At 47.4% G+C, this 27,854-nt stretch overlaps 1 protein-coding gene across 1 annotated transcript; it reads right to left on the bottom strand.

Moving 5' to 3' along the window:
- Nucleotides 1-1,855: 1,855 nt before the first annotated feature.
- Nucleotides 1,856-18,389, bottom strand: SFT2D1 (SFT2 domain containing 1). Its single transcript, XM_046670230.1, has 8 exons — nucleotides 18,218-18,389; nucleotides 9,746-9,832; nucleotides 9,093-9,175; nucleotides 7,853-7,934; nucleotides 5,752-5,787; nucleotides 4,023-4,081; nucleotides 3,292-3,321; nucleotides 1,856-2,300 (listed from the first exon to the last, which is right to left on the bottom strand). The coding sequence occupies exons 1-8, from the start codon at nucleotides 18,278-18,280 to the stop codon at nucleotides 2,261-2,263; spliced, it is 480 nt and encodes a 159-aa protein (XP_046526186.1). The 5' UTR covers nucleotides 18,281-18,389; the 3' UTR covers nucleotides 1,856-2,260.
- Between the last annotated feature and the right edge of the window lie 9,465 nt (nucleotides 18,390-27,854).

Raw genomic sequence — 27,854 nt, 5'->3', positions numbered from 1 at the left:
GCGACCTGTCCCTGGGCTGACTCTGGCTCAGGCTCTCCCTCTGGCGTTGCCTGGACTCACCGTTTTCAGCTTGACCCCACCTCTCTCATACTGACTCGAGCAGACCCCTCACTTTGTCTGGCTGAACACTACAGCCAATGCCGGACAGTGGGTAAGCAAGTAACACAATTTCAACTCAGAAAAACCAAGTCTACCTGAAAGCACCGAAACTGAAGAGACGCCCCACTAGACTCCCAACGCCCTCTTCTCCAGGCGAGGTTTCCCGGGCAGCTGACAAACAGGAAGGCGGATCAAAAGGACTCGGGAGGCAGAGGGCACAGTGGAGCTCAGTGGCCTCTGGACGCAGACAGGGCTCTTTAAACCCTGCCTCGACCATGCTGGCCGTGCGCTCTGCCCTCCCCACCGTAAAGCACGGTCGGCCCGGGGTGGGCTGTGGAGAGGTGCCTGGAGGATGCTCAGCTGTCCTCTAACCTCTTCTGAGAACTAAGATCATTCACTGTCTTTACTGCTGTTGTCAACTACTAACTGTCTAAAACCACCACCTTCTTCGAGCTCCACGCGACTTTCAGGGTCAACCTCCAGTCCCTTCAGCACGTCTTCTGCACGCCCCCATGTTCTCTGTGGCGCTCTGCACACCCATGCCACCTGCATGCCTTCCCTCCTCTTCCACACTGCTCCCATGCATCACCTCTGCCCGCAGCACGGGGAGCTGCCCCTCTGTACACTCCCACAATGTCCTGTGACTCTCTGTAACTGCAGTCACATCTCTGGATGACAAGTGAGAACGTGTCTGCCTCGCCCATAACCGGGACCCCTCTGGGGTGAGGATGTTGCGTTTACATCCATCACCACCAAGGCACCCAGTGCCTGCTGACTTTCCAGAGCTCACTCACTTCCTGTACCAATCTGCCTCCCGTGGTCCTTCATGGCCTGGCCCTGCCTCCCTCCCAGCTTCAGCTCCCTCCATCCCCCCTCTGCATTCCAGCGATACCGAGTACCTGATCTACTCCGTCCCAGCCAGACCTCCTCTCCTGCCACGCCCTCGAGAACACTCTCCCCACGATGTGTTCAGGAGGGTAACCACTTAGGAAGTAATCCTGCCATCCTCTCTCGTGAGCCCTTTCTTTCGTCAACGCTCACAACAGCACGTGAGCACTGCCACCTCCTCTGCACTGTGGTCTGTGCCGGCACCCGCCCGCCTGCCTTTTCCCCACAGACCACATTTCTGAAGCTCAGTGGGCACTGACTTGACTAGGATCAGCCACTGGGGCTGGGGCGCTGGTGGGAGACCTGAGGGGAGGAGGGGGAGTTGGAGTACACCCTGCCAGCGTCTCCTACATGCTCTAGCCCCACCAAGCAGGCTCTCCCTGGAGGGCCCAGCTCCTGCCAGACGCCGCCCTCCCGTCATTCCTGAAGCCCTGGGGTGAAAGCAGCTTCTTCCTTTGTTGCTAGTGTCTGGTTGCCTCCCTTACCCCGACTTGGCTTGTCAAGCTCTCCTCACACTGACAATTGTCCCACCTTACACCCTCTCCTGGATGTCCCAGCATGCTCTGCTTTCAGGCCTGCACCCTCAACAGCACACTTACAAACGTTCTCTTCATTACACAGTCCTATTATCTTTTACAAATTTATACTCAGTAGCCTTAGCACACAGACTATATCTTATTCACTTTTCCACAGAAAAATTGCATAACGTCTGAACTAAATTTTATGGAACTGAATCAATGTACCACCCACTTAAAACATAAGAAATTGGACCCAGAAAATGTTATTTTTTCCAAGTGTGGGTTTATTTCAAAATTGTAAAGATTTATATATTATTTTTTATTACATATAATAAGTTTTTAGCTTAAAGAAAAACTTTCACATTTAAAGTTTTAAAAAAGATATTTAAAAAATGTAGACATTTTAAGAGACAAAAAAGCTGAATACACCTTGCAGCACAGGTTTATCCTTAAATATTCACATCTCAAATGCTGTTTAGAAAAGATTAAGAAACTGGCTAAAAATCATCTACAACCGGCAGTGATTAAAATCTCCTTATCTTTGGAAAAGCACATTAATGACACACGATGAATTTCGGGTTACAACGTTACGAGCATCCAACAGTTTAATGGAGCAGGGAGTCTTTACCAGAACACAAAACGGTCTGAAACCGTCCCGGCGCTTGTTTGGGAGTGACTATTGTATCAGTAAAGGCACACTTGACCAAAACCACAACATCGACTTTCCCACGCTTCCTCCGAAGAGTTTCTGATTTTCAACTTAGGAGAGAAGAACAGCATTTAATCACCGCATCCCTGGTGGAAAAAGAGGGAGGAAAACACAATGTAATAATCTGCCTCGAGAGCAACCTTTCAGAAACATTCCTGCCAAGAGACAAGGCATGATCAGCTCTTTAAATCAGAACTCGGAGGAACACCCACTCATGTCCTGATGAACTAAACCTGTGTTGGACGTCCCTGGAAATGAAGAACCGAGACTTGGAAATAACCTGTCAATTTCTGAAATGAGATTTGCTTTAGGCAATCCTTGCCAGCACATGTGTTAATCTTAATATGAAGAAATAAATTTAAATGCCAAAAAGAACTAAGACAGGTGTTCATCAAAAAGAATCAACCACTTGAAACTGAGTAAAAACAGAATGTCTGCCAGGTTCCCTCACCGTTCATATAAGGCGTACAATTTTGCTGTTTTCATATACAATGTATGTTTCCAAATTTCACAAAGAAGCACAGCTGTGCCTCAACAGAATAGTTTTCTGATTCTGCCAGATTTAAGATTGCAATTAGCTTTTTTTTCTCCACAACTAAATTAGTACATTTCTCTGAAAAACTGTAAGAAAATGACAGTTACCTCTTGACATACCGAATAAATATGTTTCTACTGGCTTAAAACAAACATTTATGTACGAGACCTCATCTTGTTCACTTTCTTCCTTTTTTTAAAAGTACAATTTGTTTTGCTAGTCTCCACATCCTATTTCCCGAATATTTGCAGTCATGGAAGATTCGGGAATCTCTTGTCATAATTCCCTAACTGCAAATGTTCATATGGTAAAGTAGGAGTAAATTTCCAACCTATCCATTACATGTTCAAAATGGTTTCACTTTATATGGCAAGCTTCTAGTCATCTCATTAAAAAATAATTTCCTCTTGGGAAGAAAGTAAAAGTCAACAAAACAGAGCCTTTTAAATAATCTTTTAACGTGCAAATTGCTAAAATTCATGTATTTGTGTAAAGAGAGTTAGAGGACCAGAAACAATAAGATGGAATTCAAAGGAGCTCACCTTGCATACGGGATGTATGACAGACTGTACCTGCAAGGAAAATTCAAGCATGTTGAAATGTAATCTAGATGATGCTCTTCTTTATGCCAAATGGCCATGTTCTAACACCATAAAAAACAAAGCAGCAGAATATAGCACAGTGATTCTCCAAGTGTGACCCCAAAAGTCACGATCCCAGGATGATTCTCCAAGTGGACCAGCAGCAGCACCACCACCCCGAGACCTGTTAGAAGTGCCAACCCCTGGGCCCCATCCCATACCTCCCAACAAGAAACTTGGGGTGTTAATCAGCAACCTGTGTTCTAACAAACTCTCTAGGTAATTCTGATGCCTGCTAAAGTTTGAGCTTGTTATAATAAAAAGGTTACCCCTTTTAAATTATTTTTTTTAAATAGAAACAAAAACAAGAATAAACTGCATTCTCCTTTAGGGATAAATAAATCGTTAAGTACAGATTACACAATAAAAAGCAACATATTATAGAAAACTAAGGGATTCAATTTAAATTTTTCCACATACTACTGAAAGGAAGTAAACTATCATCACACAGTTCATTTGTAGCATGTAGAGAACTGCATTTAATATCTGTTGATGTGACATCTATCAGCGGAAAGGCAGAAGCAGGACCAAAAGAAAGACAGATCCCAGATTGGGTCTTATCGAAAAGGAGAGATTTAAGACAGTAAAATCAGGGAGGGGAACCGTAATTTTCTAATCAGTGTAAGACTTACCACGTCATTGACAAGAACTGCAATATGCAGAATAACAAGGCGAGTGCCCTCTTATGCCACTAACAACAGCAAAAACAGAGAAACCAGTTAAGAATTTTTAAAAATATTTTTCACAACCAAGTTCAATTCCTCCCCTTCAAAAATGCAGATGCTAGCTCCATTTATCTTTAATAAATTTTAGTATGACAAATTTAAGATTTAGTACTTAAACTTAGTACTTAATTTAGTACTGTACGTAAATTTAAGATTCTGAAATTTAAACATCCATGAAGTACACTTCCTTTCTAAAAGTCTCTGTGGCCATTAATTTAAATACAGTCATGTGCCACATAACGACGTTTCAGTCAACGACAGACCACATATGCAACAGCGGTCTCATAAGATTAGCACCATAGAGCCTAGGTGTGTAGGAGGCTACGCCATCTAAGTTTGTGTAAGTGCATGCTATGATGTTCACAGGATGAAATCGCCTAAGGATGCGTTTCTCAGAACACATCCCCATCGTTAAGCAATGCATGACTGTACTGCTAAATATATGGCATTAAATAAATATTACCTAAATAATTATGCATGGCTGAAAATATTAAAAGTCTTTAAAGTTAGGTTCTTAAAGTCAACGTTAACTTTTCTAAAATTAGCATTTAAAACCCCACTTAGTTATCAGATCTATATCCTATGTGGAATTTATACATTTTACTCATTTTCACTTCCTCCTTTCCTTGAATTATTTTTTGAAGGAAAACTGTATTTTATTGTGATCTTCTGGAATAATGTAAAATGAACAGTTTCCATGGTTGTTTTAAAATTATCTACTTTCAGAATTCCTTGTCCATTTTTATTTTTTACTTTTATTTACTTCTTCATTTACTTTTAATCTACTGCTCACAAATAAACAGGCTGCTAGACCATTCGAAAACCAGAAGTCAATGTTCCATAGGGATATGCAAAAATTGTTTAAGAATATTCTTTTAAGTTATCATTGGAAAATGAGGTGTAACTGAATTTTCACATAACTAAAGTTCAGTCCTTACATCATCAAAATTAAAAAGAAAATCAGAGCATTTTCTGATAGAGCATTCCTAAGACATATTATACACCACCCTTTCTTCTTTAAAATGTGCAGTTTTCTTGATAGCTCATTAAGCACCTCAAACCCTTCCGGAAGTAGAGGGAACAATAAAATATAATGTACGGTCAGGAGCGACAACGAGTCAGGTGAACTGTGACACTAACTTCTGTAAAGGCTAACGAAGAGCCGTTCACCTTGTCTGCAAGTGGTTCTCTCTAAGCGGCAAGCGATTAAGTTCTTGTGTCCCCTTTGTTTTGGTTGGTTTTCTGGCCCTTTCTCCCTATTAGTTTCGACACTGGGTTACTCACAGTATACTCCCTCATCAGCGGGCCTGCCCGGAAGCTCAGCACAGCCCGGGCAGTGAGGCCAGCAGACAGACACACAGACCCTCAGCGAGGGCCTCTCAGGGCTCGGGACTGATGGAGGAGCCAGCCTGAGCAAAATAAGCACGAACTCCCCTGTGTCTGTCTCAGGTGGCAGAATCTATGGCAAGCCTAGCCACTAACTCGATGTGACCATACACAATTTTAGGGACGTTCGATCTTTGGTGGGTTTTAAGAAGCAAGACTTTGAGCTCTTTTGAGATGACAGTGTGAGAACACTTAGCTGGTGAGGGGCCACAGAGTCAGTAGAAAGAAGGCATTGGTTGGTCTAACTTACCCAAAGAGCAGCACACAGGGTAAAGACGAAACACAACTACAGGAAAGGAAAGAGAAAAGTGTACATGTGAGTCCTTTCAAAAGCTTAAAAGAATGCATAAACTATCTGCATTCATTTGCATGGATAACATACGATAGAACAAAATTAATGAGACAGTATTCCATGAGTGTTATTTAAAGTCTATGACTGCAATATTCCTTAGCAAACTGGAAGCACCTGGTAAATAATCTGTTGACTGAATCAACAGAAAGAACGTCTGCAGAACGATCTAGAGTGACGACAGCTGTTCTTAAGAAGGCTCATGTCAGTGTTTAGTAACAGAAGACCACCAACACAGTATCCAGTACAACTGCTAACACACGGCAAATTCTCCTTTACTTGGCTTTACACAGAAATCCACTATAACGATTTTCACACAGAGAGATTACATCGTCACCCTATATCCCTGTGTCCCCCAAGGAGGCAGGGGAGTGAAAATGAGAGGCAGGTGACGGCAAGGGGGACATGCGGGAGGCTTGGAGACAGAGACCTCGGTGAGATGCCAGCGCTGACGCCCAGGAGCCGAGAGTCCCTTGTCAAGTTAGTCATCTGGTCCTGACCTCGGTTATCTGCTCTTTAAAGTGAGGACAGTGTCTAGCTACGTGCTCTACAGGGCTGTGAACAGGGAACGAATCAGAATCTGCCTGTAAGGCGCTGGGCACTCAGAAGTCGCTAAGTAAGTGGCAGCATTTCTTTGCCATCATTGTTAGGCATACTCTGCCACCAGCAGCAAATCAGACCATGGAGAAGCACTCAGCCGGAAACGTTAAGACTCAAGTCATCGCCAAAGTTATATCATATAAATAACTAATGGTCTCTTTCAGGAAATATTTTGTTATTTCTAAATGTTTGAACAGTCTCTCAACTTCACGATTGTCTGCATAAGTAGGGAACATTACTAAGACAGGTTCCAGGACTTCCGAAACAAAAGCAATCTATGAAAAATCTCCGTGGAATACAAACTTTTCATAGTCCAACAGTGTAAAGTTTTTTCCTCTGGCAAAGAGGTGGGGAAAGACTCACAGACATTACAGTGGGAACATTTCCTCACTTGTAAATCTACTGGGATTAGTTGTGTTTCAAAAGTTAATTAGTGGTTAAAAGGACAAACTAGCTAAGGCTGATACTTAAATTCAACAACACGCTTTAAGGCAGGAGACACAGAGCAAGACTTAGCGATCAAGGCTCGGTGAAGGGGGGCCTTGGGTTCCTCTGCCTATAACACCCCAAACGATGATCAGCTAAGAACCCAAAATGCATGACGATAAAGCTATGCCTCTAACCCCAAGCAGAGCCCTCCCTGTTCAAAGATAAAGAGAACACTGCACTGTGCAGTGACGACCTGCTGGCTGGTACAGAACCCACAGGTGATGAAAGGGTGTACTTAGGGCACTGCTCCAGAGGCCATGCTGCTGGAAAGACAAGTATGGTCCTGCGCCCCACAGCGACGTCTCAGTCAACCACAGACCACACAGATGACGGGGGTCACGTACGACTAGTACCACACAGCCTAGGTGCGTAGTAGGCTGAACCACCTAGGTTTGTCTAAGTACACTCTATGATGTCCACACAAGGACAAAATGGCCTAATGATGCATTTCTTAGAACATAACCCTGTCATTAAGTGATGCACGACTGCAATCAAACAGAGAAGGGACAAAAGCCAGGTGACAAGCTACTTCAATTCAGACAACTCCCTCTGAACAGACTCAAACGGACCCAGAAGTGACCTGTCATCCAGTTCCCCCCTCCAAAGGGCGCACACAGCAGTTAAGAAACGCTCTACAGGGCTTGCATATGAAATGCATCCAGCTCTAAGCGTCATTGTAAATACACAGAGCTACCGTGTCAGACACACGCAACAGAGGGCAGGATGCCCCCCGCCAGACACTTCAGGTAATGCTGTACAATCCAAACTCTGAACACATAGCCTCAAGGACATGAATATTACATTCAACAAGAGAAACAGAACAACAGTACACACATTCGAGCAGGCAACGCTGGAAAAAAATGCAAAAAATACTTCAATAAAAGGTCTTTGTAAATTTTCATTGTATACTTACAAGCATGATAACTGTTGCAAACAATCTTGTCGTTTCAAACATTTTCTTCAGTTGCTTCACAGGTCCCATTAAAAAGCATGTACTATTTGAAACAAATAAGAGAACTAAGAAATGGCTCTACTAATTTATCTGGCAATATAAAAATAAATGCTTTTAAGAAAAGAACAGAAATCCTATGTTAGTTTATCAATAAAAATCTCTCCCACTAAATCTGTTTTCTTTATCCTTAACATTTAAAGGAAACTTTAATCTGAGTTCTCTATGACACAGCAATGCCTTTTTACAAATTATTCATGGCGTTATCTAGGGCCACAGGTGAGCAGGACAGCCAAAGTGATCCTAAACAGGAAGTCTGTCTTCAATCTGTGCCAGCGCAGCCACTCCCACCTCCTTATCTCCACGCTTATCACCCGTCAGAACAAGAAGAAACCGCCAGCCACAGTCACTGCCAGTTCAAAGCCTCTAGTAGCAGCGCAACATGAAACGGCTACGCCAGCCTTCTTTCCGACCGCGGTCTGAAGGAGAATCATGAGGACGAGCCCAGGAAAGCTGACTGAGCTCGGGCTGGCTCATGCCCGTTCACTCGACAATATCTCTGAGCCAGAAAATTCCTGAGGATACAGCAGGTCACCTCTGAAAGCTAAGTGCACCCAACTACTCCAACAGATGTCAACACACCCAAAGATGCACCAAAGATCCTGGGAGAGGAATGCCGGAGCGCCCAATCCAAAGTGCTGCTGGGCCGTGGCACGCATCACCTGTCTGCCGTCTCTGCTCAGCACCATGACCATCACAAGAGCACAAGAGCAGGCACTGGGGCACAGCAGCTCTAAGGCCGACTCCGGAGGACTGTCTGGTGGGAAGTCAGCCTCATCACCTTGCTAGGCACATCACCAGGCAGCGACCACCTTCTCTGTGCTACCACCCCCCGCTATAAGGTGGGGTGATGACAGTGCCCACCTCATAAACTGGCATAACATACCAAACACTTCAAAAAGTCCCTGGACACAGTAAGTGCCCCCAAATGCTGGCTATTCCTGCCACTGACACTCTATTATGGCAGCTGACACATAGCAGGAGTCAACAAATATTTATTGAAGGAACATAAACTTTGTGGCTGAATTCATGGTATGAATAGAGCTACAGAAATATATCCTATTAGGAAAGTGCTTATTAGAAAGGAAAATTTTGATAGTGATAGCAAACACAACATTTTTAGAAGTCAAACTTCTATACATACCTGGCTAATGCAGAAATATTTCCAAGGGTATAAAACACTGCAAAAAGCTTTATGCCACCAGGAAGCCACAGCAATCCAGTTCCCTGAGTTAAGATATTACAGTTATTTAAAAACAATTTTACCACTGTAATGGCTTAAAATACAAATATGCTAATATAAGAGTAATAATAATGAAATAAATTAAAAAATAAAATTTAAGTATAAATGTGCTTATAGTCTCTAGTTATAGAGTTTAAAAAATCAGTTAATTTCTAACGTTATTTGCTAATTCTAATCTTCTGCTTATTTGCATATAAGTATATATAAATAAGCCATAACACAACCTTCTGTATACATGTAAATCTCATGCTACTTAAATATTCTTTTTAAATGGCCAGTTAAAAAAGTAATTAACGCATCTAAATGACTGATTCTGCAGCTCTCTTAACACCTTTGACTTTTGTTAAGTATTTTAACAATCCATAAAACCCCCCAAAATATTAATTTCTACATCCCTGTATTGGTGTCCACCCCTTTATTTCAGGTGATTAAATGCGTCCCATCAAAATCGTCTCACAGCAATCCAGATCAAGTGGACTGCCTGACGGTACTGGACGGCATTATTAGTCTGACATGAAATGAAAATTATTAAGCAATATAAAGCCTTAACTCACGAGGAGCGAGAAGAAAACGCCACTCACGAAGCATATGGCAAACCACTTCAACCTGGTGTTGAAACTAAGGGTCGAGGCATCCAGGACCTTCAGAGAGAAGGGAAATGAGAACAGGCTCTGAAGCGGCCACTCAGCAGCCCGATTCCTCACACTGTGCCGAGGCGAGGTCCCATTCTAGCCTCCACAACGACCCTTGGTTTTACTTTGCATATTGGAGCACTGTTTAACAACATTAAGATTCACGGCTGTAGGGGCCGGCCCCATGGCCGAGTGGTTAAGTCCGCCCGCTCCGCTTCGAAGGCCCAGGGTTCGGATCCTGGGCGTGGACATGGCACCGCTCATCAGGGCATGTTGAGGCGGCGTCCCATGTGCCACAACTAGAAGGACCCACAACTAAAATATATAACTATGTACCGGAGGGATTTGGGGAGAAAAAAGAAGAAGATTGGCAACAGTTGTTAGCTCAGGTGCCAATCTTAAAGATTCACGGCTGTGACGGGAAATGTGAACGTGGGCCGGGATCAGAGGGTCCTGAGGATCACTGTTCACTGTGCCAGGTGTGAAAACAGCACTGTGTTGGTGGACTTACAAAGCCCCACCTGTTGGGGACAGCAGTGCACGCTGGGTGGATGAAATGACCTAACTGCACGTATGAGATATATTATATGAGATATATTATAAAATACTCGATGATCAAGAAACAGGGGCAGGACGAAAGAAGGGAGGCAAAACGCTGCCGAGGGTTGAGGCCGGGTCAGGTACACAAGGGCTCACCACCCCTACTCTGCCCGTGTCCGTCTGAGGTGAGGGGCCCTACGTGCAGAGCCTGAGACGGGGGTCCTTGTGCAGGAACTGCTCTCAGGAGAAACCCTGAGGGAAGCTGGACAGAGCAGGGGAAGGATGGAGCAAGGACGTGGCCTCAGCTGCAGTTCAGCTGGGCCTGCAGCGTAAACTGCACCCGAGTGGCAGGCAGCCGGCCTCTGGAACCCACCTGCTGTCAGGTGGTCACCAGCTGTAGGTGGACTGGGGGTAACTGCAGGACCTCCAGGGTGAGCCAAAGGGTACAGCTGTGAGCCGCTGGGTGATGGGCATAGCCCCCTAACAACAGGGAACTGGGCAGCCACCAGGACTGTCACCACTAGATACATTTGACAACTTCCATTATAAAAAGTTCATTTCAAACCAACTTATGCAAACTTGGGTATCTCCTCAGCCATTATTAAAAACACATTTTTGAAATGATAATTTATTCTCGAGCAACAATATTCCTGTATGCCATGCAAAATCTAACCAAATTATGTGGGGGGAAAAGTATGAATTACTCTGCATACTTTATAGAGTACAATAATCAAGCATGCAGTAATGATTAAGTAGACATTTAGATTACTGAGTATACTACTAAAATTTATTTTCTCAATAAGGCTGAAAAAGTATCAACAGCAGCTGTTCCAAGAAACTAGAAATATACATTAAGAATTTATATACCAAAATTAAAATTTCTAACTTATATACTATGTATACTTAAAAATAAGACCACATGCTTATAAAGTATTTTCAAGAATAATGAAGCAAAAGCAGAAAGTTTTATATGCAAAAGCTCAAAATACCTTTGGTTACGTTCCTTACCTCCACAGATTAATCTGTGAATCCTTATGTAGCATGAAAAGGAGATAAAAATAACTGAGTAAAGATTCTGTCAATGTAACGTATATCACTTTTTAACATATCTTAAATTTTTTTTTAAATTTGCTTTAATTCACAGACATTCTTGTTTCCAGCAATCTTACCTGTTTATAGCAAAAACGATCACTGGATTTTAAACAAAGAATGAACTTGCCTATAAAAACATCTAAATTTCATTCTTTCTGATCAGGAAGAACACACATCGAGTGTATTTTAACTACAGAACAGAATAAACCCTGAAGATCGCACATTACACAGGAAGCTCTAGTGGTTCGTAAAGAGGCGGCATGGCATCGTAAGCAAGCGCGACTTCTAAACGGTGGGTGTGAGCGCACCAGGGTGAGAAGGGCTTAATGAGAGGAGAAGTATCCATTTTGCTTTCTTTTACGAGTTTAAGCCACCCACTGTTCCTAAGTTCAACTTCTGGTTTTCAACAGCTGGTCTCTTTTTCATGCGGCACGCTTATTTGTGTAACAGTAGGTATTTTCCCCTTATTACCATCTCACATGAGATGATCTTTAAAATGAAGCATATGATGAATTATTTCCATTTGGAAATATGGAATAGTCAATCCACAAGCAAATGATTTGTCTCAAGCCTTGCAAATTGTCCAGGATACAGAAACAAATCAGAGATTTCCTAGGTCCTGAATGGGAAAGTTATACAACGCTTCACCATGCAAGAGAACCTGGCACCGCACGCTCACGTCGAGACAGGAGGGCGCCAATGCTCCAGGCCCCCTTCAGCACAAGCATTTAGGAGCTGCGTTCCTGGGCACCCAGGATCAGGAACGAGCCCACCACCACCACCAGCTGTGTCAATTTCTTAAACATAGTCTCAGAAAAGAAATACACAATATACATCGACACTGCTACCAATTATTCATTTGTAATCAAAGGAAGAGGAAGCAAAGAGAAATCTCTGGAGAGCAGGAGTGTGACTCTTGCATTCTCTGGTGTCCTCTTCCTGCTGCAACACATAAACAGCACTGCCTGGAACCCGAACTTGATTAATGGAAAAACTAGGTGAAAGTATAATGGAGGAGAACATCTTCATCGCAGCCCCAACATTACAGATGAATGAATGAACCCGCAGCACAGCAGACGCTTCTTTCCTTCGGCGATGGAGAAGCGGGAGATCGACCTTATCACAAAGGGGACAGCTGCAGAGCCCTGAGCCTTGCCTGGGGCTACCACCATTGGAATAAAGGGAGAACGCTGTGGCTTTAAACTAATGAACGCACTGAATGCAGTATTCTTAAAACACCTCTTTCAGTGTATAAAAAGATCAAGATGAGCAGACAGTGAGCACAAGAAATAGGCATCCACAGACCCTCTAGAGTCGGGTCCTCACCTACCTCCTCAGGTGCCCTCCCCCTTACTAGGAGGCTCACACAAACAGCACCCCCACCCTCCTCATTTCCGTCACCTACTGCTCTCCCCGTCATTCTCTCCCACTCAGGACCCCTGATCACAGGTGCCACCTCGGATCCAACCAGAGTTTTGGATGATTTCAACATCCACATGGACAGCCTGGCCTTTCTGTTCCTAGTCCCCTACTCTCAACGGCCTTTCCCCTGCACTCCACTCAGTGACCCAGGGCATTCTTACCACCTGAAATTACTCCATCTCCAAACCTTGAGCTGCTGCTCTCCAGCCCCACCCCAAAGCCCTTCCGGAAGCACTGATCCAACGGCTCCTGCCTCCACTGCTCTGTGGCCTCTGGGACCTTTATCCAGCCCAGCGATCCTCTCCTTTCTTTTCCGTGGAAATTACACCGTACCTCATGTCAATCAGACATTCAAATTCCCTTTCCACTGCATCCATCTGGCAAATCCCACCACGACTGAAGCCTGCCTTCCTCTTCCTCTGGGCAGAGTTGAGTCACGCAGCAGGAGAGGGCATCGTAACCCGGTCAGCACCAACTTCAAATGGGCCCAGATGCTGCCTGTCCAGCAACCTGACACGTGTTGTTGTTTCTAAGTCACCTTCTCTCTCGCCCTACCACCCACTGACTATTTCAAACCTCCAGTTCTGGCTCTGACACTTTCACTGCCAGCAGATGACTTCCCCTATTTCACACAGAAAATGGAAGCCGCTAGTGGGAACCCCTCCACTGCCTGCCGCCACCACCAAGCCCACCTCAAGAACATCCTCTGTTCCTTTCCTCAGATTAACGCAGAGGAGCGAAGGTCAACCCGGTTACCGTGCTTCCAATACCCACCCTCTGACCTTCGCAGGAAACTTACCGCATCTCCAATCATGAACCATGCTCTCTCCCTGAGACCATTTCCATCAACGCGTTAAACATGCTTAAGCCTCTTCCATCTTAAACAAATAAAAAGCTGACTTGATTCCACCCTGCAGCCTCTGCTCATTCACTAATTCACTCAACAAATACCTACTGAGGGCTCCTAGGTGCCTGTTCTAAGTACTGGGTGAGGAGTCTGGCTCCTAGTTAAAAGCTGTCCCGGGGGAGGCTGCCCTCCCCACGGCAGGCTTCATGCACAGACCCTGCATTGCAGTCTCTAAAAGGAGCTGCAGTCACGGACTCAGCCCCAGCAGGTCATGCCATCTCACACATCTCAGCCCTGCGGCCCCCATTCCAGCGGTTCTCTTTTTTCTTTTCTTTTTGAGGAAGTTTGGCCCTGACCTAACATCTGTTACCAATCCTCCTCTTTTTGCTTGAGGAAGATTGTTGCTGAGCTAACATCTGTGCCAATCTTCCTCTATTTTCTATGTGGGATGTGGCCACAGTGTGGCTTGATGAGTGGTGCTAGGTCCGCACCTGGGCTCCAAACCTGTGAACCCCGGGCCACGGAAGCAAAGTGTGTGAACTTAACCACTACGCCACCAGGCCGGCCTCCCAGGGTTTCTTTATCCAAGCTCTTCTCCCACAGGGCCTCCTCACAGGGGACGAGGAGACCCTGAAGACACTTTTCGCCTCTCCGACTCAGTCCACTCTTAGCCTCCCCACTTGCCCTCCTCCCCTGACCTCAGGCTCCATAAAACTGTTGTTGGGGGCTCCCTCAGCAGTGAGACGTTCCCCACGTCCTGGCTGATCCACCTGGCCCCTGACCAGTGTCCATTCTAGGGGGGAAATGGAACCGAGGGGAGTGGGCACTTCCTCCAGTTTTAGCTTCTTGCTTATCCCATTGCAGATAGTGATTTAAGGCTGAACTGGCCCTTTCCTTCTTGGCCCGTTGCTTTAATTGGCTACTCCAGACACGTGACAGCCCAGCTAGCTCTCTCCCAGCTGGGCTGAGCTCTGACACTGGGTAACACAACAGTGAACACAGTAAGATCGCTATCTTCAAATAAGCAGATGCCTGTAAAGCAGAACATCAGGTCTGGCAAGAGCTGTGAAGAAACTCTAAGCAGGTTAAAGGGTGGAGAGTGGCGAGGGAGGCGCGAGGGTCAGTCATATTGGGAAGTCCTGCTGGAGGCCCTTCTGGGAGGTGACGCGAGCAGAGACCTGACTGAACTAAGGACTAAGCCAAGCAAAGGTCAGAGAGAGAGCCCCAAACTCCTTGTCCCCCCAAACCTCCTCCTCGTCCCCCCAAACTGCCTCCTCGTCCCATTTCTCAACCTGCACTCTAGAAACCAGCGCCTGTCCCCCTTGTCGGACCCCGGCTTAGGAAGAGCCAGCACAGGTAAAGCCCAGGGGAGAACCCTGAAAGCTGATGGGCTCCCGACCCAGCCATGCCCACTCTCCTCAGCCACTAGCTCCCCTGCCCCTACCCGACGAGAACCATCCAGACAGGAAAGCAACTTCCCCCTCCTTCATTCCAAGGGACACTCTTAAGACTCCAGTCTCCCTTCTGTCTCGACCGCACTGGACATTTCACCCCCTCCCCCTGCCCAGAAACACTCTCTGCCATCGACTCCTCCGACAGTGCTCTCTTCTGCTTTGCCTTCTGCCATGCAGGCTACTCCTTCTAACGGTCTCCTCGGCGTCTCTCTCCCTCCACGGGGAAATGGAACGTGTTCTGCTGAGCCTTCTCCTCGCCCTTCTCTGTACCTCTCCCTAATCCACCTTGTCCACCTGCACAACGTGAGCAGAGGGAAACAGATAAGGCAAGACTACGCTTACAATCTCTGAAGGGAGAAAGGGAGGGAGGGAGCTTAATCCGTGTAACAACAGCTATTTTTCTTGTTACCATATCCCATTGATCTTTAAAATGAGACCTTAAGACAGACAGTTTCCATCTGTAAATACTCAAATCCACAAGGTACACTCAATCCACAGGAAAATGGCTTGTCTCCTGCAAACTGCCCGTTAAATAAAGGTGGTGGCGGGTCAAATAAGAGACCTCTGTGGCACACTCACACGTTACAGCCTTGCTGCCTCAGCACCAACAGGTGCCTTACACCCATGCCCTAGTTGTCCAAACCCAAACTAGTCACTCCTTCACTGGCTCAGCAAAGACTTATGAACAGATGTCATATGCCAGGGACCTGGTAGGTTCTAGACAAACAGTAAAGAACAAGACGAAGAAGACCCCAGCACTTACGGAAATACATTCAAATGGGGGGAACAGGTTACAGACCAGGGTAAGTTCCACGAGGAAACAGAGAAGATACTGGATATCAGGAAGGGGGCCTCTCTGAAGAGGTGGCTAAGTGGAGGCAAAAGGAAATGACAAATTCAACCCTGAAAAGAGCCATGTTAGGGGCACCTGAGAAAAAGGAAATGCAACGGCCAAGTCCCCCAGGCAGATAAAAACGAATGGCTTAGACTGGGGAGAGGAAGCCGAGTGAGCACAGGGGACCCTGGGGAGGGTGGTAAGGGGTGAGGTGGAGCGGTGGGCAGAAGTTGGGCTGTGCAGAGGTCTGTGGTGCCGTGAAAGGAGTTTGGATTTTATTCCAAGTGCTACAGGAAGTCACATGCTCTGACGCGACTCTCTAAGACCTGGCTCAGGTCTCTGCCCCCTTGATATCTTTCCAGATCTCCCACAGGAGGGCCCAGAACTCTGGCTATTCTGTCTCTCTCCTGGCCTCCCAACCACGTGAGCAGGAGCACGGAGCAGCCCCAGATCTCAGGATGCTCCCCCAGCAACACTCGCCGCCTCCCCTAAGTCCTCAATCTGTCCTGAGCCAACCTCGTCAAGTCCTCCATCACTCCCAGGGCACTCCCCCCATCCCTGAACACCACCAGCAAACTCCCTACATCCTCCCCCTCTTCTGCAACCACTCCCCACCTCCTGCTCTGTCTGCAATCTGGTCTCCCCTGCACCCTCTCAAGTGGGGCCTGTCTTCCTGCCCACACGTCCTGTCACTGGGACAGGAGGTGGGCTAAGGGAATGCTCCCTCCTCACTGCTGCTTCCCATGCCTTCCTCTGCCCCAGAAACACCTGCTTTCAAGATCTGGCCATCATGCTAGGCCACCTGCTGCTCCTCCTCACTGTGTTCCTGGGTCACACTTCTCCTTCCACCTCGTTCTTCACACCTCTCGCTACTATTTATGGGTTCCTGTATTACCATGATGCTTCGCCAAACTGGTTATAGAATTGAGCGAAAGCGGATGCTTCTCTTTTAGTCTTTGAACCCTCACACAGAGCTCAGAATCCTGCCCACGAGAGGTGCTGCAAAAATATGACAGGCAGGGAAGTTAGGAAGGGGGACAAATAAAACACCCCTACATCAGCACTCTTCGATTTTAAGTGTTCCATTTCTCCGACAGGCACACAAGAATTTGCCAGCATGCAAATAAAAATACTTATAAAGCAGTTCCCGCTCCACTCCTATTTTTAACCCTCTCACTAGAGGAAGTAACCCTTATCAAGTCTCGTGGGTAAAGCACAGAGACAAGGGGGTTTTCCTGTTTTTGATTTTTTAAAATCTCCTACCAGGGCTCAAAGCCTTAACAGACAACCTTTAATTCAGTATTATTCCACTTCTCGACGACCTGTTCTTTTTTTTCTCTCCAGTCTTGCTACTTGCAAAAGACACACACACACAGCACTTCATTTACGCCCAGGAGCAAAGAGATGCAACCAAACTTTAAGATTTCGGCTTTCTGCGGCTCGCAGGACGAAGGACCTGCACACGTAGCGGCACTGGACCCGTGCACATGTCAGGCGCAGAAAACCAAGTCGGGTGGGTGAGAGGAGTGGAGGATCATTCAGGGGAGAGAGAGACAGGCAGCTACCGGGGTCCCGAGAGCCAGAAGGCCCAATTGGGGGAATAGGGGGGTATCTCAAAGGTAGCTTCTGCAGACACCATGAGAACCGGGGATGCTCCCAGACTTTTCCGAGGACCGGGAGTGGAGCCCTCCTGCATTAACTGGGGTCAGAGGGGCCCCCGCCCGGCACCCGTTCACCCCGCTCCACCTGCCCCCGCCGCGCCCGGGGGTCGGGGGCCGCGGAAACCGAGGATGACGGCCAGGGTCTGGGTGCACCGAGACCGAGGATGACGGCCGGGGTCCGGGGCACCGGGACCAAGGATAACGGCCGGGGTCGGGGACCGCGGGGACCGAGGATGACGTTCGGGGGTCACCGACAACGACGATGGGGGCCGGGGGTCGGGGGGCACCGGGACCGAGGATGATGGCCGGGGTCGGGGGGCACTGGGATCGAGGACGGCGGCCGGGGGTCGGGGTCCGCGGGGACCGAGGATGATGGCCGGGGTCGGGGGGCAGTGGGATCGAGGATGGCGGCCGGGGGTCGGGGTCCGCGGGGACCGAGGATAACGGCCGGGGTCGGGGGGCACCGAGACCGAGGATGGCGGTCGGAGGTCTGGGGCCGCTGGGACCGAGGATGGCGCTCGGGGACGGACGCGGGCTGGCTACCTGCGAGGTCAGGCCCTGCTCCTCGTCGTCCTGGCCGCTCAGGACCCGCCGCAGCTTCTCCATGGCCCTGCTCCCGGGCGCAGCGGCCGCCACAAGCTCGCCGGCCTGCCGAGCCCACCCAGCAACGGGAAGCCGAAACCAGACACCACTCGCGCCGACCGGAAGTGCGGACTGGCCCGCTTCCGGCGCGCCCGCGCGGCCGCCGTAGCCGCTCGCGCATGCGCACTAGGCCCCCGCGGGCCGTGGAGCGTGAGAGTAGGTACTTGCTGCGCTGACCTGGCTGCTGGTCGGGTGGAGGTGGTCTCGCGAGCAGGCAGGGCAGCCGCGGGTCCGCCCTGCCCGAATGTCCCCGGTCGCTGCCTCCCATCACATGGAGTGGGGACACAGCGGGCTCACACTCGTTGCTTGTTGGATGAAGGGACCCACGAACACAGATCCTCACCAGGGTTCTTGACGCTGGTGCCCAGACCCGCGTGCAGTACCGCAGACCCGCGTCCACTGCCGAGATCCGCGTCCAGTACCGCAGACCCGCGTGCAGTCCCGCACACCCGCGTGCAGTGCCCATTCCCGCCTGCTGTACCGCAGACCCGCATGCAGTGCCCAGACCCGCGTGCAGTACCGCAGACTCGCCACCATTGCCCAGACCCGCGTCCAAAACAGCAGACCCGCGTGCAGCGCCCAGACGCGCGTCCAGGCCTGCAGACTTGAGGTCCAATTCTGCAGACCCAAGGCCCAGTACTGCAGGCCAGCGTCCAGTACTGCAGTGCCTCAGACGGGACGTTCAGGCCTGACACCAGTAGGAGAAGAATCCTGGAGGCCAATTTGGGAAGACTGACAGGCATGGGTTCAGTCTAAACTGGACACCAACTTACCAGGAGTGAAGTTCTCAAAATATCTTCTCTTGGAAGGAGTCAGGGAAGGAAGGGCAGGCTTTGCGGGCCGGCAGTTCTGTGCCCTGATTTGAGCCCTGCCACAACAGTGTGGCGCTGGGGACTAGCCGTCTCCCAGCCGGGGCTCCTCATCAGAACATGACAACACCTACTTTTCAAGATTAAATGAGACTATACTTCAAATTATCCCACAAGAAATAGCAGGAGACTGCCTTAGTCCTTTTTACCCATGAGAGGTGTTTATTAAGTCAGTTCGTCTTCCATCTAGGGAGGAGAGTGAAGCCCTGGGTGGAAGCACGCGGATGGCGCTGCCTTTCTGTTCCAATCCAACACTTCCCTCCTCTTGCCTTTAGGCAGCAGTTGTCAGAACAGCTCACTTTTTCTGTGGATGGCATCAGCAACAGAAGCAAGCACTAAAACATGAGAGAAAAGCATTAAGGTCTCTCTGGGAAAATAAGAAGCATACTTAGAACTAAGGCTGTGTGTTTCTAAAGGTTTGTCTCCTCTCCTCATTTCAGTCGTCTTTGCAATCAGGTATTCCTAACTTCTTCTTTCCCACCCACACTCTGACAACCAGTCTTGTCCCCTCTGTGCAGAGTGCCTCGCTCCCTGGCTCTTCAGCTGTGAGCCCAGGTAACCACGGCAACAGACTGATGCTAGGCAGCTGGCTTTGTTCATGCCCAAAGCATTCTGGGCCTCAGTTCTGAAGGAGGAAAAGCTGTTGTGTTACTTTTTGACCAAGCTTCACTATCATGTCCAGAGAAGTGATTAAGACAAGCTTACGAGATATAGTAAACGACCAGTGTTTAAATCTTGTTAAATCTATCCCAAACTCGGGATCTGTGCTCTTTCTCAGGCACTTGTAACCACTCAGGGGCTCAATTTCAAGTGTCATTTCCTACCCAAGTTGTCACCTGAGAGTGTTTGACACATTCAACAATTTCTACCAAGTACTCTATGAATTCTTAGAGGTGGGAATGGGAAATTTAAAAGGTTCTGTATTCTCTTCCTTCAAAATGCTTAAGATGTTGCCATTGGGGAAAGGTTCCCACATCCCTTCCTGATGTTGCTGTCCTAAGAAACCCTCTGGGAACCTAGCCACTTGGTGTAAGGGTGCTGGTTTGTGTGTGGGGTCCCTTGGGGTCCGAGTTCCTGATGCAGGATGGAGCATCGCACCTGGGGGCTGGGCTGGGCCTGCCCGTGGAAAGCACCACGCTCTCCAGCTCCCATGGCCGGATCCTCCAGTGGGGAGACCTCTGCCTTGCTGACCAGGGCTCTTCCCTCTGAACTTGTCTTTGCCTCGCTCGCGCCTGCTTTCCCATGGCCAGGTGAAGGGAGGGAGGAAGGAGGAGGAAGGAACAGCTGATTTCAAGTGTGGAGACCAGGATCTGTGAATCTCGCTCTGGCAGGCCTGGAGGAAAGCAGTGTGGGAGACACACGCATCTCGGGGAACCGGAAAGATGAGTTTTCTCAAGTTCCTTGCCTCTCATGACTCGGAGCCTCCTCTTGTTCTTGTCCCTGGGCTGCCCCGTGTTTGGGAAGGTCGTTGGCTCTGAAAAGCTACGTGGCTGAGCAGCAGGAAGAGGAACGGATTAGGAAGCTACTTAGATTTTTTTTCTAGGTTTATGGGCGAGAGGCAAAGACTCACTTTAGGTCTCCTTACAGTCTGTTCCAGAGTTCTTTAGGGTGGGAAGGGAGGTGGGGATCCAGAGCAGAAAGTAATGATGAAACGACGGTAATGATTATAGTCACAAAACCCAGCATTTCTACCACGCGGTGGGCCCTGCCATGAGTGTTTACAGATACAGTCAGTTCTTGTTATTTGCAGCAGTTACATTCAATAAAGTCGCCACAAACACCGAATTAGCCATCCGGGAGCACTGGTTCCGAGGGAAATACAGGTGAGGCTCCTGCCAGCCTCGGACCACACTTTCCTCAGCCAATCAGTGCATAACCCTGTTGATGTGCATCTCTGTGTAAGGACACCTTGTGTGATACGTATTGCTGACTCATTAGCGCTGACCTCACAGTCAACGGCACTGTAACTCCTGCCTGAAAGAAGCTTTTCTAACACGTGTTTTCTCCGTAAGGCACATGCCTTCTTGTGCTTAGGAATACTAGCCAGCACTTCAAACACCAGGCTTGGGGGCCATTTTAAAGAGTGAAATCACCAACAAAAAGCACAAAAATGGGGGGCCGGCCCCGTGGCCGAGTGGTTGGGTTTGCGTGCTCTGCTGCAGGCAGCCCAGTGTTTCGTTGGTTCGAATCCTGGGCGCGGACGTGGCACTGCTCGTCGAACCCCGCTGGGTCGGCATCCCACATGCCACAACTAGAAGGACCCGCAACGAAGAATATTCAACTATGTATCGGGGGGCTTTGGGGAGAAAAAGGAAAAAAATAAAATCTTTATGAAAAAATGCAAAAATGGGAAAAAAGTGGCACTGAACAGACTGCAGAGGTGCTTGTTTGCAGTAGGAGAGCTGAGACAAGAAAGCGGGGCATCGCCTTGTTCCATCTCAGCCAGGATCCTGTGCCCTGGGCGACTTAAGTTTTTCACTGTTCTGCACGCGTCCTTGAATCATCATGAAAGTGCTTGCAGGTATAGATTTTCGGGTTAGTAATACATTTTGGCAACTAGGTGAATTTGCAAATACAAAACCTGTGAAGAACGAGGACCGACTGTAGGATTATTGTATTTAATCCTCCTAATCACCATGCAAGGTGGGAACGGTCATCACCTTGGCTTCACATAGGAGAAAATAAAACAGTTTAGGTTGATTTGCCCCAAATCCCACAGTGATAAAATGCAGAGCCAGGAGTCAAAGCCAGGCAGTCTGACTCCAGCGCCCAGACGCTTTAATCATTTTATGATCTCCATAAGGGTTATGCCTGCAATAAACTTTGTGCAGCGTTTTTCAGGAACCTGAGCTCGGCTCATAGAGTACAGAAGTGAAAAAGCCCACGCCACATTCCTAAATGTTCAGTATTATTTTCTAAGTAAAATTTCTTGCACCCAAGTACAGGATGAAATATAAGAAATGGTCCTTTTTAGGTTAAAAATTGTTGGACGTTGGCATTTTGACATGGTTCAACTTCAAATATTCTTGGAAATCTTTCCATTACTGCAGATATCAGTTTATTTCATCTTTTTGCATCTGGAAAACTTCAAAAGGAAAATCTTTGAAGAATGTATAGATGTACTTTCACTGAATAGAAGGGTAAAGGTTTATTATTGTACAGCAGATGCTTATCATCTATTTTCTGATCTTTTAAAATTAAAGACAGACGGATAAGATCTCACGCTTTAGTATAAATAGACCGAATATAGTACTTTCTGCTCCAAAGATGCTGGGCATTGGACTGTTTTATCAGAAAGAGTGTATCACCTGCTTTTCCAGGGGTCTTATAGTATCTGTTTTTAATCTGAGATTAGGGAAAATCTCTACTGAAGGCAGGAGGGTGGACATTAAAAATCTTTGGGGATCCACCTTTTAATCGTCAGACTTTAGGAAGGAATAGAGTGGGTGATGTAATAAAACAAAATAATAGACATTTTCATTATGGTCTTACCAAACCGAAAAGCAAAACCTATCACTTGATGACCTTGGAGTAGTATATTTATGGAAAGCTCCAAGGTTCTCTGGAATTCATATTTACAGGCAGCCCTAATTTTTAATCTCTGTTTAGCATGGTGGAGAATAAAAGGAAAAAAAAAAGAACCACTTCCCCATTTGGTAGAGTCCATTCACCCAGCACTGGCCAGAGAACAGCAAACCCTTGTTCAAAAGTTTGCAGTGTTTACAAAAAACTGGAAAGATGGCTTGGATTAACTATTCCTCTTAGAAGTAGAGTTTCACTCATGCTCAGACCCCTTCCCTTGGCACAGAGCCTGGCACGTGATAGAAGCTTAGCATATGTTTCTAGGGTGAATAAATGAGTAACAATAGCTAGAGCATATTAAAGAATCTGAGACACAAATTGCATCCATATGACATCCAGGGTTAACTGTAGGAGAGACAATAAATCCAGGTGTCTGTAGGAGACAATAAATCCAGGTGTCAATTATTTGACAATTACGTGTTGAGTGTGTCCTGTGTGGCAGGCACTGCCCGGGTTGGCAGTGTAGGTACATAGATGAGCATGAGACTGGGAAGAGAGTGAAACCAAGAATGAAGGAGTTAAACATCTTCCCTGGGCTAGAAGAGGAGAAGAAAGGAATTTGAGATAAGCTTTGCAAACTGCAGCTGTGCATACTCAGCATCATCAACTGTTGTTTAAAACAAACCAGGTCTCTCTGTCCCTCATTAGTATAGGAGTGAGCTGTTTCTCCCTGGAAGTTAAGGACCAGACGTCAAGAAGAAAAAAGAGATTTAGCCTCACAAGGCCAAACGCAGGCCAAGGATGAAAACTACGTGGAAAAGTCCAGATGGTCAAAGAAAAAAAGAGATTCAATCTTCAAGACCAAACACAGGCTGAAGACGCCAGCCAGCGAGGCTGCATGCTCCCCTTCCCGTCCTAAAACCCCTGATCAAAAGCCCTACCTTTTTCCCTTTGAGGAGGTGGATTTGAATTTTAACTCCCATCTCCTCATCTGGCAGCCTCTTGATAATAGACCTCCTTCTTTGCCACGAGCCTGGTGTTTCGCTTAATTGGTCCTCCGGCACATTGCGTAACGGACCTGTGCTTGTGTTCTATAACAAGAGGAGTCTACAAAGTCATTATAATGGATCAACAAACTGTGGTACTGCCAGACAATGGAATATTAGACAGTGCTAAAAAGAAATGAGCTAGCAAGCCGTGAAAAGACACGGAGGGACCTTAAATGTGTATTTGCTAAGTGAAAGAAGCCAACCTGAAAAGGCTACACACTGTATGATTCCAATTATTTGACACCATGGAAAAGGCAAAACTGTGGAGAGGGTAAAAAGACGAGTGGTTGCCAGGGGTTGGGGAGGCAGGGATGCATAGATGGAAAACGGGGATTTTTAGGGCAGTGAAACTGTTCTGTATAACATGGTGGTGGTGGATTCATGTCATCACGCTTTTGTCAAAACCCACAGAATGTACAGCACAGAGAGTGGACCCTCATGTAAACAAGGGACTTTAGTCAACAACACTGCATCAGTTGGCTCATCACTTGTACCAAATGCACCACGCTAATGCAAGATGTTAATAATAGAGGAAACTGGGTGTGGGGAGGGGATATTTGTGAGCTCTGTACTTTCTCTTCATTTTTCAGTAGACCTGAAACTGCTCAAAAAAAGCTATTAATTTAAAAATAATCGTTATACACGACTGAGTTCATTGTATTTGTGAGCACAGCTATGGAAGGATGTGCAGGTTTCTGCAGGAGCTGTGCACAGGAGCTGTGCTGGTCTCAGAGTGGAGGAGAGTCAGGAATGAGTGGGTGTAGACAATGGGGAGGGGGCTCCTGGAAGAGGGAATGGCTCATGCAAAGGCCCAGAGGTGGGAAGGAACTTAGTATTTGCCATGAAAAGAAAGCTGTGAGTGTGGTTGTTTTGGCTGGTATGGGGAGCACAAGAGGGAGAAGTGAGTTAGGGGAGGTTGGAATGGGCTGATGGGGGTCGCCCTGCAGACCACGGTCTTAGTCAGTTTGAGCTATCATACCAAAATACCACAAACTGGGCAGTTTAAACCCCAGAAATTTAAATCTCCCAGTTCTGGAGGCTGGAAGTCCAGGATCAGGGTGCTGGCTGATTCGGTTCTTGGTGAAGGCCCGCTTCCTGGTTTGCAGACGGCTGCCTTCTCGCTGTGTCCTCATGTGATGGAGAAAGAGGAAGCTCTGGTCTCTTCTCTTTTTAAAGGGCGTTAATTCCAACATGAAGGCCCCACTCTCATAACCTAATCTAACCCTCATTATCTCCAAAGGCCCCCTCCCAATGCTGTCGCATTGGGGACTAGGATTTCAACATATAAATTCGGGGGGGGCGGGGACGCAAATGTTCAGTCCGTATCATGCATGTTCAGGATTTTGGGTTGTAGCCCCTGAAAGATGGGGAGCCATTGAATCCATGTCACATCGAATGTGAAAGTGACACATCCAGTTTGCAATTTAGAAAGCTCACTCACGCATGCTTGGGATTCGGGTCTCCGAGGGCAGGCGTGGCTGTGCTGGGATCTGTTGGGGGTCTGTGTGGAAGACCAGAGGAGGGTCATGGTGGCTTGGACTAGGATGGCATGGAGATGGGCAGAAATGAACAGTCAGGAGATTCTACAAGTGGGATCTACAGGCCTTGACTGAGTGCAGAGAGTGGGACAGGGGTGGGGTCCTGGGAGGCTCCCAGGATGTGCACAGAGCACCACGGTGCATTGGGGAGCAGGAAGGAGGGGTTTGTGGTGGTTGTGAGAGATCCGGGTGAAGATGGATTGGAGATGGAAATTTGGGAGGCATCTGTTGGTGCAGGAAATCCCCCCGGAAGAGTGTGGGGCAGAAGAGACGCTGGGTCAGGCCCTGCAGTGGAGCAAAGGAGAGGGAGTGCGAGCAGAGGGTGAGAGAAACAGCACGGCGGGGCACAAGTCCTGCTGTGGGCAACTGCTCCTTGTCTAAGAGAAGCAAGGGTGGCAGGGCTTAAGTCAAGCACACGGTGCCTCCATATTTCTGTAGCTCTCCTTTCAGGGGGCCAGTGAGATATAACTAAGTACTCAAATGGCCAAAACAAGCCAGGCATTTCTTCTACCAGTGGTCCTCATGGCTATCAGTCCATCACTGAACACAAGGTCTAGAGTCTTTGCTGTGTGCAGTCAAAAAATGTCAAACGATGCCCAATTTGCCTTGACATTCAGATTCTCTTCTCATTTGCTGAGCCATGTAAACCACTGAGTGAAGGGTGAGTGAAATATTTTCCCCAAGGATCCACTCTTGTAGAAAACATCCTGCTTGTAAATTTTGCTCATATGTGTCATTCCAAAGAAAGACACAAAGGTGATTTTTTTTTTTCCTGAGGAAGAATCGCCCTGAGCTAATATCTGTGCCCGTCTTCCTCCACTCTATGTGTGGGTTGCCTCCACAGCATGACTGATGAGTGGTGTAGGTCCATGCATGGGATCCGAACCCGTGAACCCAGGCTGCAGAAGTGGAGCATGCCGAACTTAACAACTACGCCAAGGGGCTGGCCCCCAAAGGTGATTTTTTAATGATTATCTGTTGGGTGTTATATCTTTCCAGGAGAGAAATTTTTACACCTTGAACCCCAAGAGGGGAGAAAATGCCTTTCTCCAGTCCTGTCTCCCCAGAGATGGCAGAGAGAGCCTGGTACCATGAGGACAGGACTCTGCTCTTTGCTTTATCTTTCTGACAACTGCTGGTGTTGTCAGCCATGAAATCCCTGCTGTGGTCACAGCCGTACTGTGAGTAGAGCTGCCAGTCACTCTATTAATGCCCATTTGAGGCTTTCGTGAAACTCATGTGCTAGTCTGTGAAAACAAGGGAACTATTCGAGACCAATGCTTTAAAGTAATAAACCAGCTACTAGCAAATTTTGGATGTTGCTTGTTTAAAAGCAAAAGGAACTCAGCATTCTCATCACTTATTTCTCCTGATCCATTTACTATATCCCTATCATGAGTAGTTGAGGGGGAAACAACTGCAATGTTACGCAAATGAAGAAAAATGTTCCCACGGTAACTGTGGTGGTGACGGTTTTCATGTCTGCGTTAGTAGATAAGAGGGATATTCTGATAAGGAGGATGTATGTGTTTTGAAAAATGTTATATTCCTTACCACAAATATTAGCTGAACACGAATCACAATATATCATCCTTGACCTCAGCTTTGGAATCTTGTGAAGCCACAAGATGGCGTGGTTTCGCCACAAAATAGCCTCAACCTGGGGACAGGGCAAATGACGGTGAAAACGGATTGGCCTCTCGGTACCGGGATTCTGGAGGAGGAGCAGATGTTTTCAAGTTTCCAGGTTCTTGCTGAGGTGCAGCTTGCTCCTTGCAGGTCCACGGTGCAGTCTCTTCCAGCACAACCCATGAGTGTGTCCCCAAGAGAGCTGAACTTTCAAACGGGAAAACCAAAGTTATCCCGCAGACGGGACAAGGGCATAGATTTCCTTCATAGAAGTGTGTTTTATTGCAAACTCAAAATATTTAATTGGTTGCTAAAACTGATGACAACAAACTGACAAATTTCTTTTTCTCTCTTTCTTATTCTTTCTTTGCTTCCATCCTTCCCTTCCTTCCTTTCTTCTCTCCCTCCTTCCTTTTTCGTCTTTTTCTTTCTCTTTCTTTCTTTCTTTTTCTTTGTTTCTTTCTTTTTCTTTGTTTCTTTCTGTCTTTCCTTCTGTCTTTTCTTTCTTTCTTTCTTTCTTTCTTTCTTTCTTTCTTTCTTTCTTTCTTTCTCTCTTTTCTCTCTCTCTCTCTCTCTTTCTTTCTTTCTATTTCCCTCCCTCCTTCCCTCCCCCCTTCCTTCCCTCCCCCCCTTCCTTCCTTCTTCCTTCCTTCCTTTCCTCTTTTCCTCCCTTCCTTCCTGTCTGTCTTTCTCTTTCTTCTTTCCCTGCTTTCTTGCCTTCCTTCCTTCCTCCCTCCCTTCCTTCCTTTCTCTCTTCCTCTCTCTTTCTCTCCCTCTCTGTCTTGCTCTCTTTCGTAACTCGCATTCAGGAGGCGCCGTCTCCATTATTACTTGCCTTCCTCCCTCCCTCCCTCCCTTCCTTCCTCTCTTGCTCTCTCTTCCTCTCCCTCTCTGTCCCGCTCTCTTCCGTAACTCGCATTCAGGAGGCGCC

The sequence above is a fragment of the Equus quagga genome, chromosome 8, assembly GCF_021613505.1.
Source record: "Equus quagga isolate Etosha38 chromosome 8, UCLA_HA_Equagga_1.0, whole genome shotgun sequence".
Lineage (NCBI taxonomy): Eukaryota > Metazoa > Chordata > Mammalia > Perissodactyla > Equidae > Equus > Equus quagga.
The sequence above is the reverse complement of the archived record's forward strand: the minus strand, read 5'-3'. Positions and strand labels throughout refer to the sequence as shown.

Excerpts from the sequence above, each read along its gene's own strand:
- SFT2D1 (XM_046670230.1), bottom strand. The coding sequence starts at position 18,280 with ATGGAGAAGCTGCGGCGGGTCCTGAGCGGCCAGGACGACGAGGAGCAG. Across the intron at positions 7,935-9,092 it reads AATATTTCTGCATTAGCCAG|TACATGCTTTTTAATGGGAC; the intron begins GTATGTATAGAA and ends TGTTTCAAATAG. Across the intron at positions 5,788-7,852 it reads TTGCAACAGTTATCATGCTT|TTGTGTTTCGTCTTTACCCT; the intron begins GTAAGTATACAA and ends CCTTTCCTGTAG.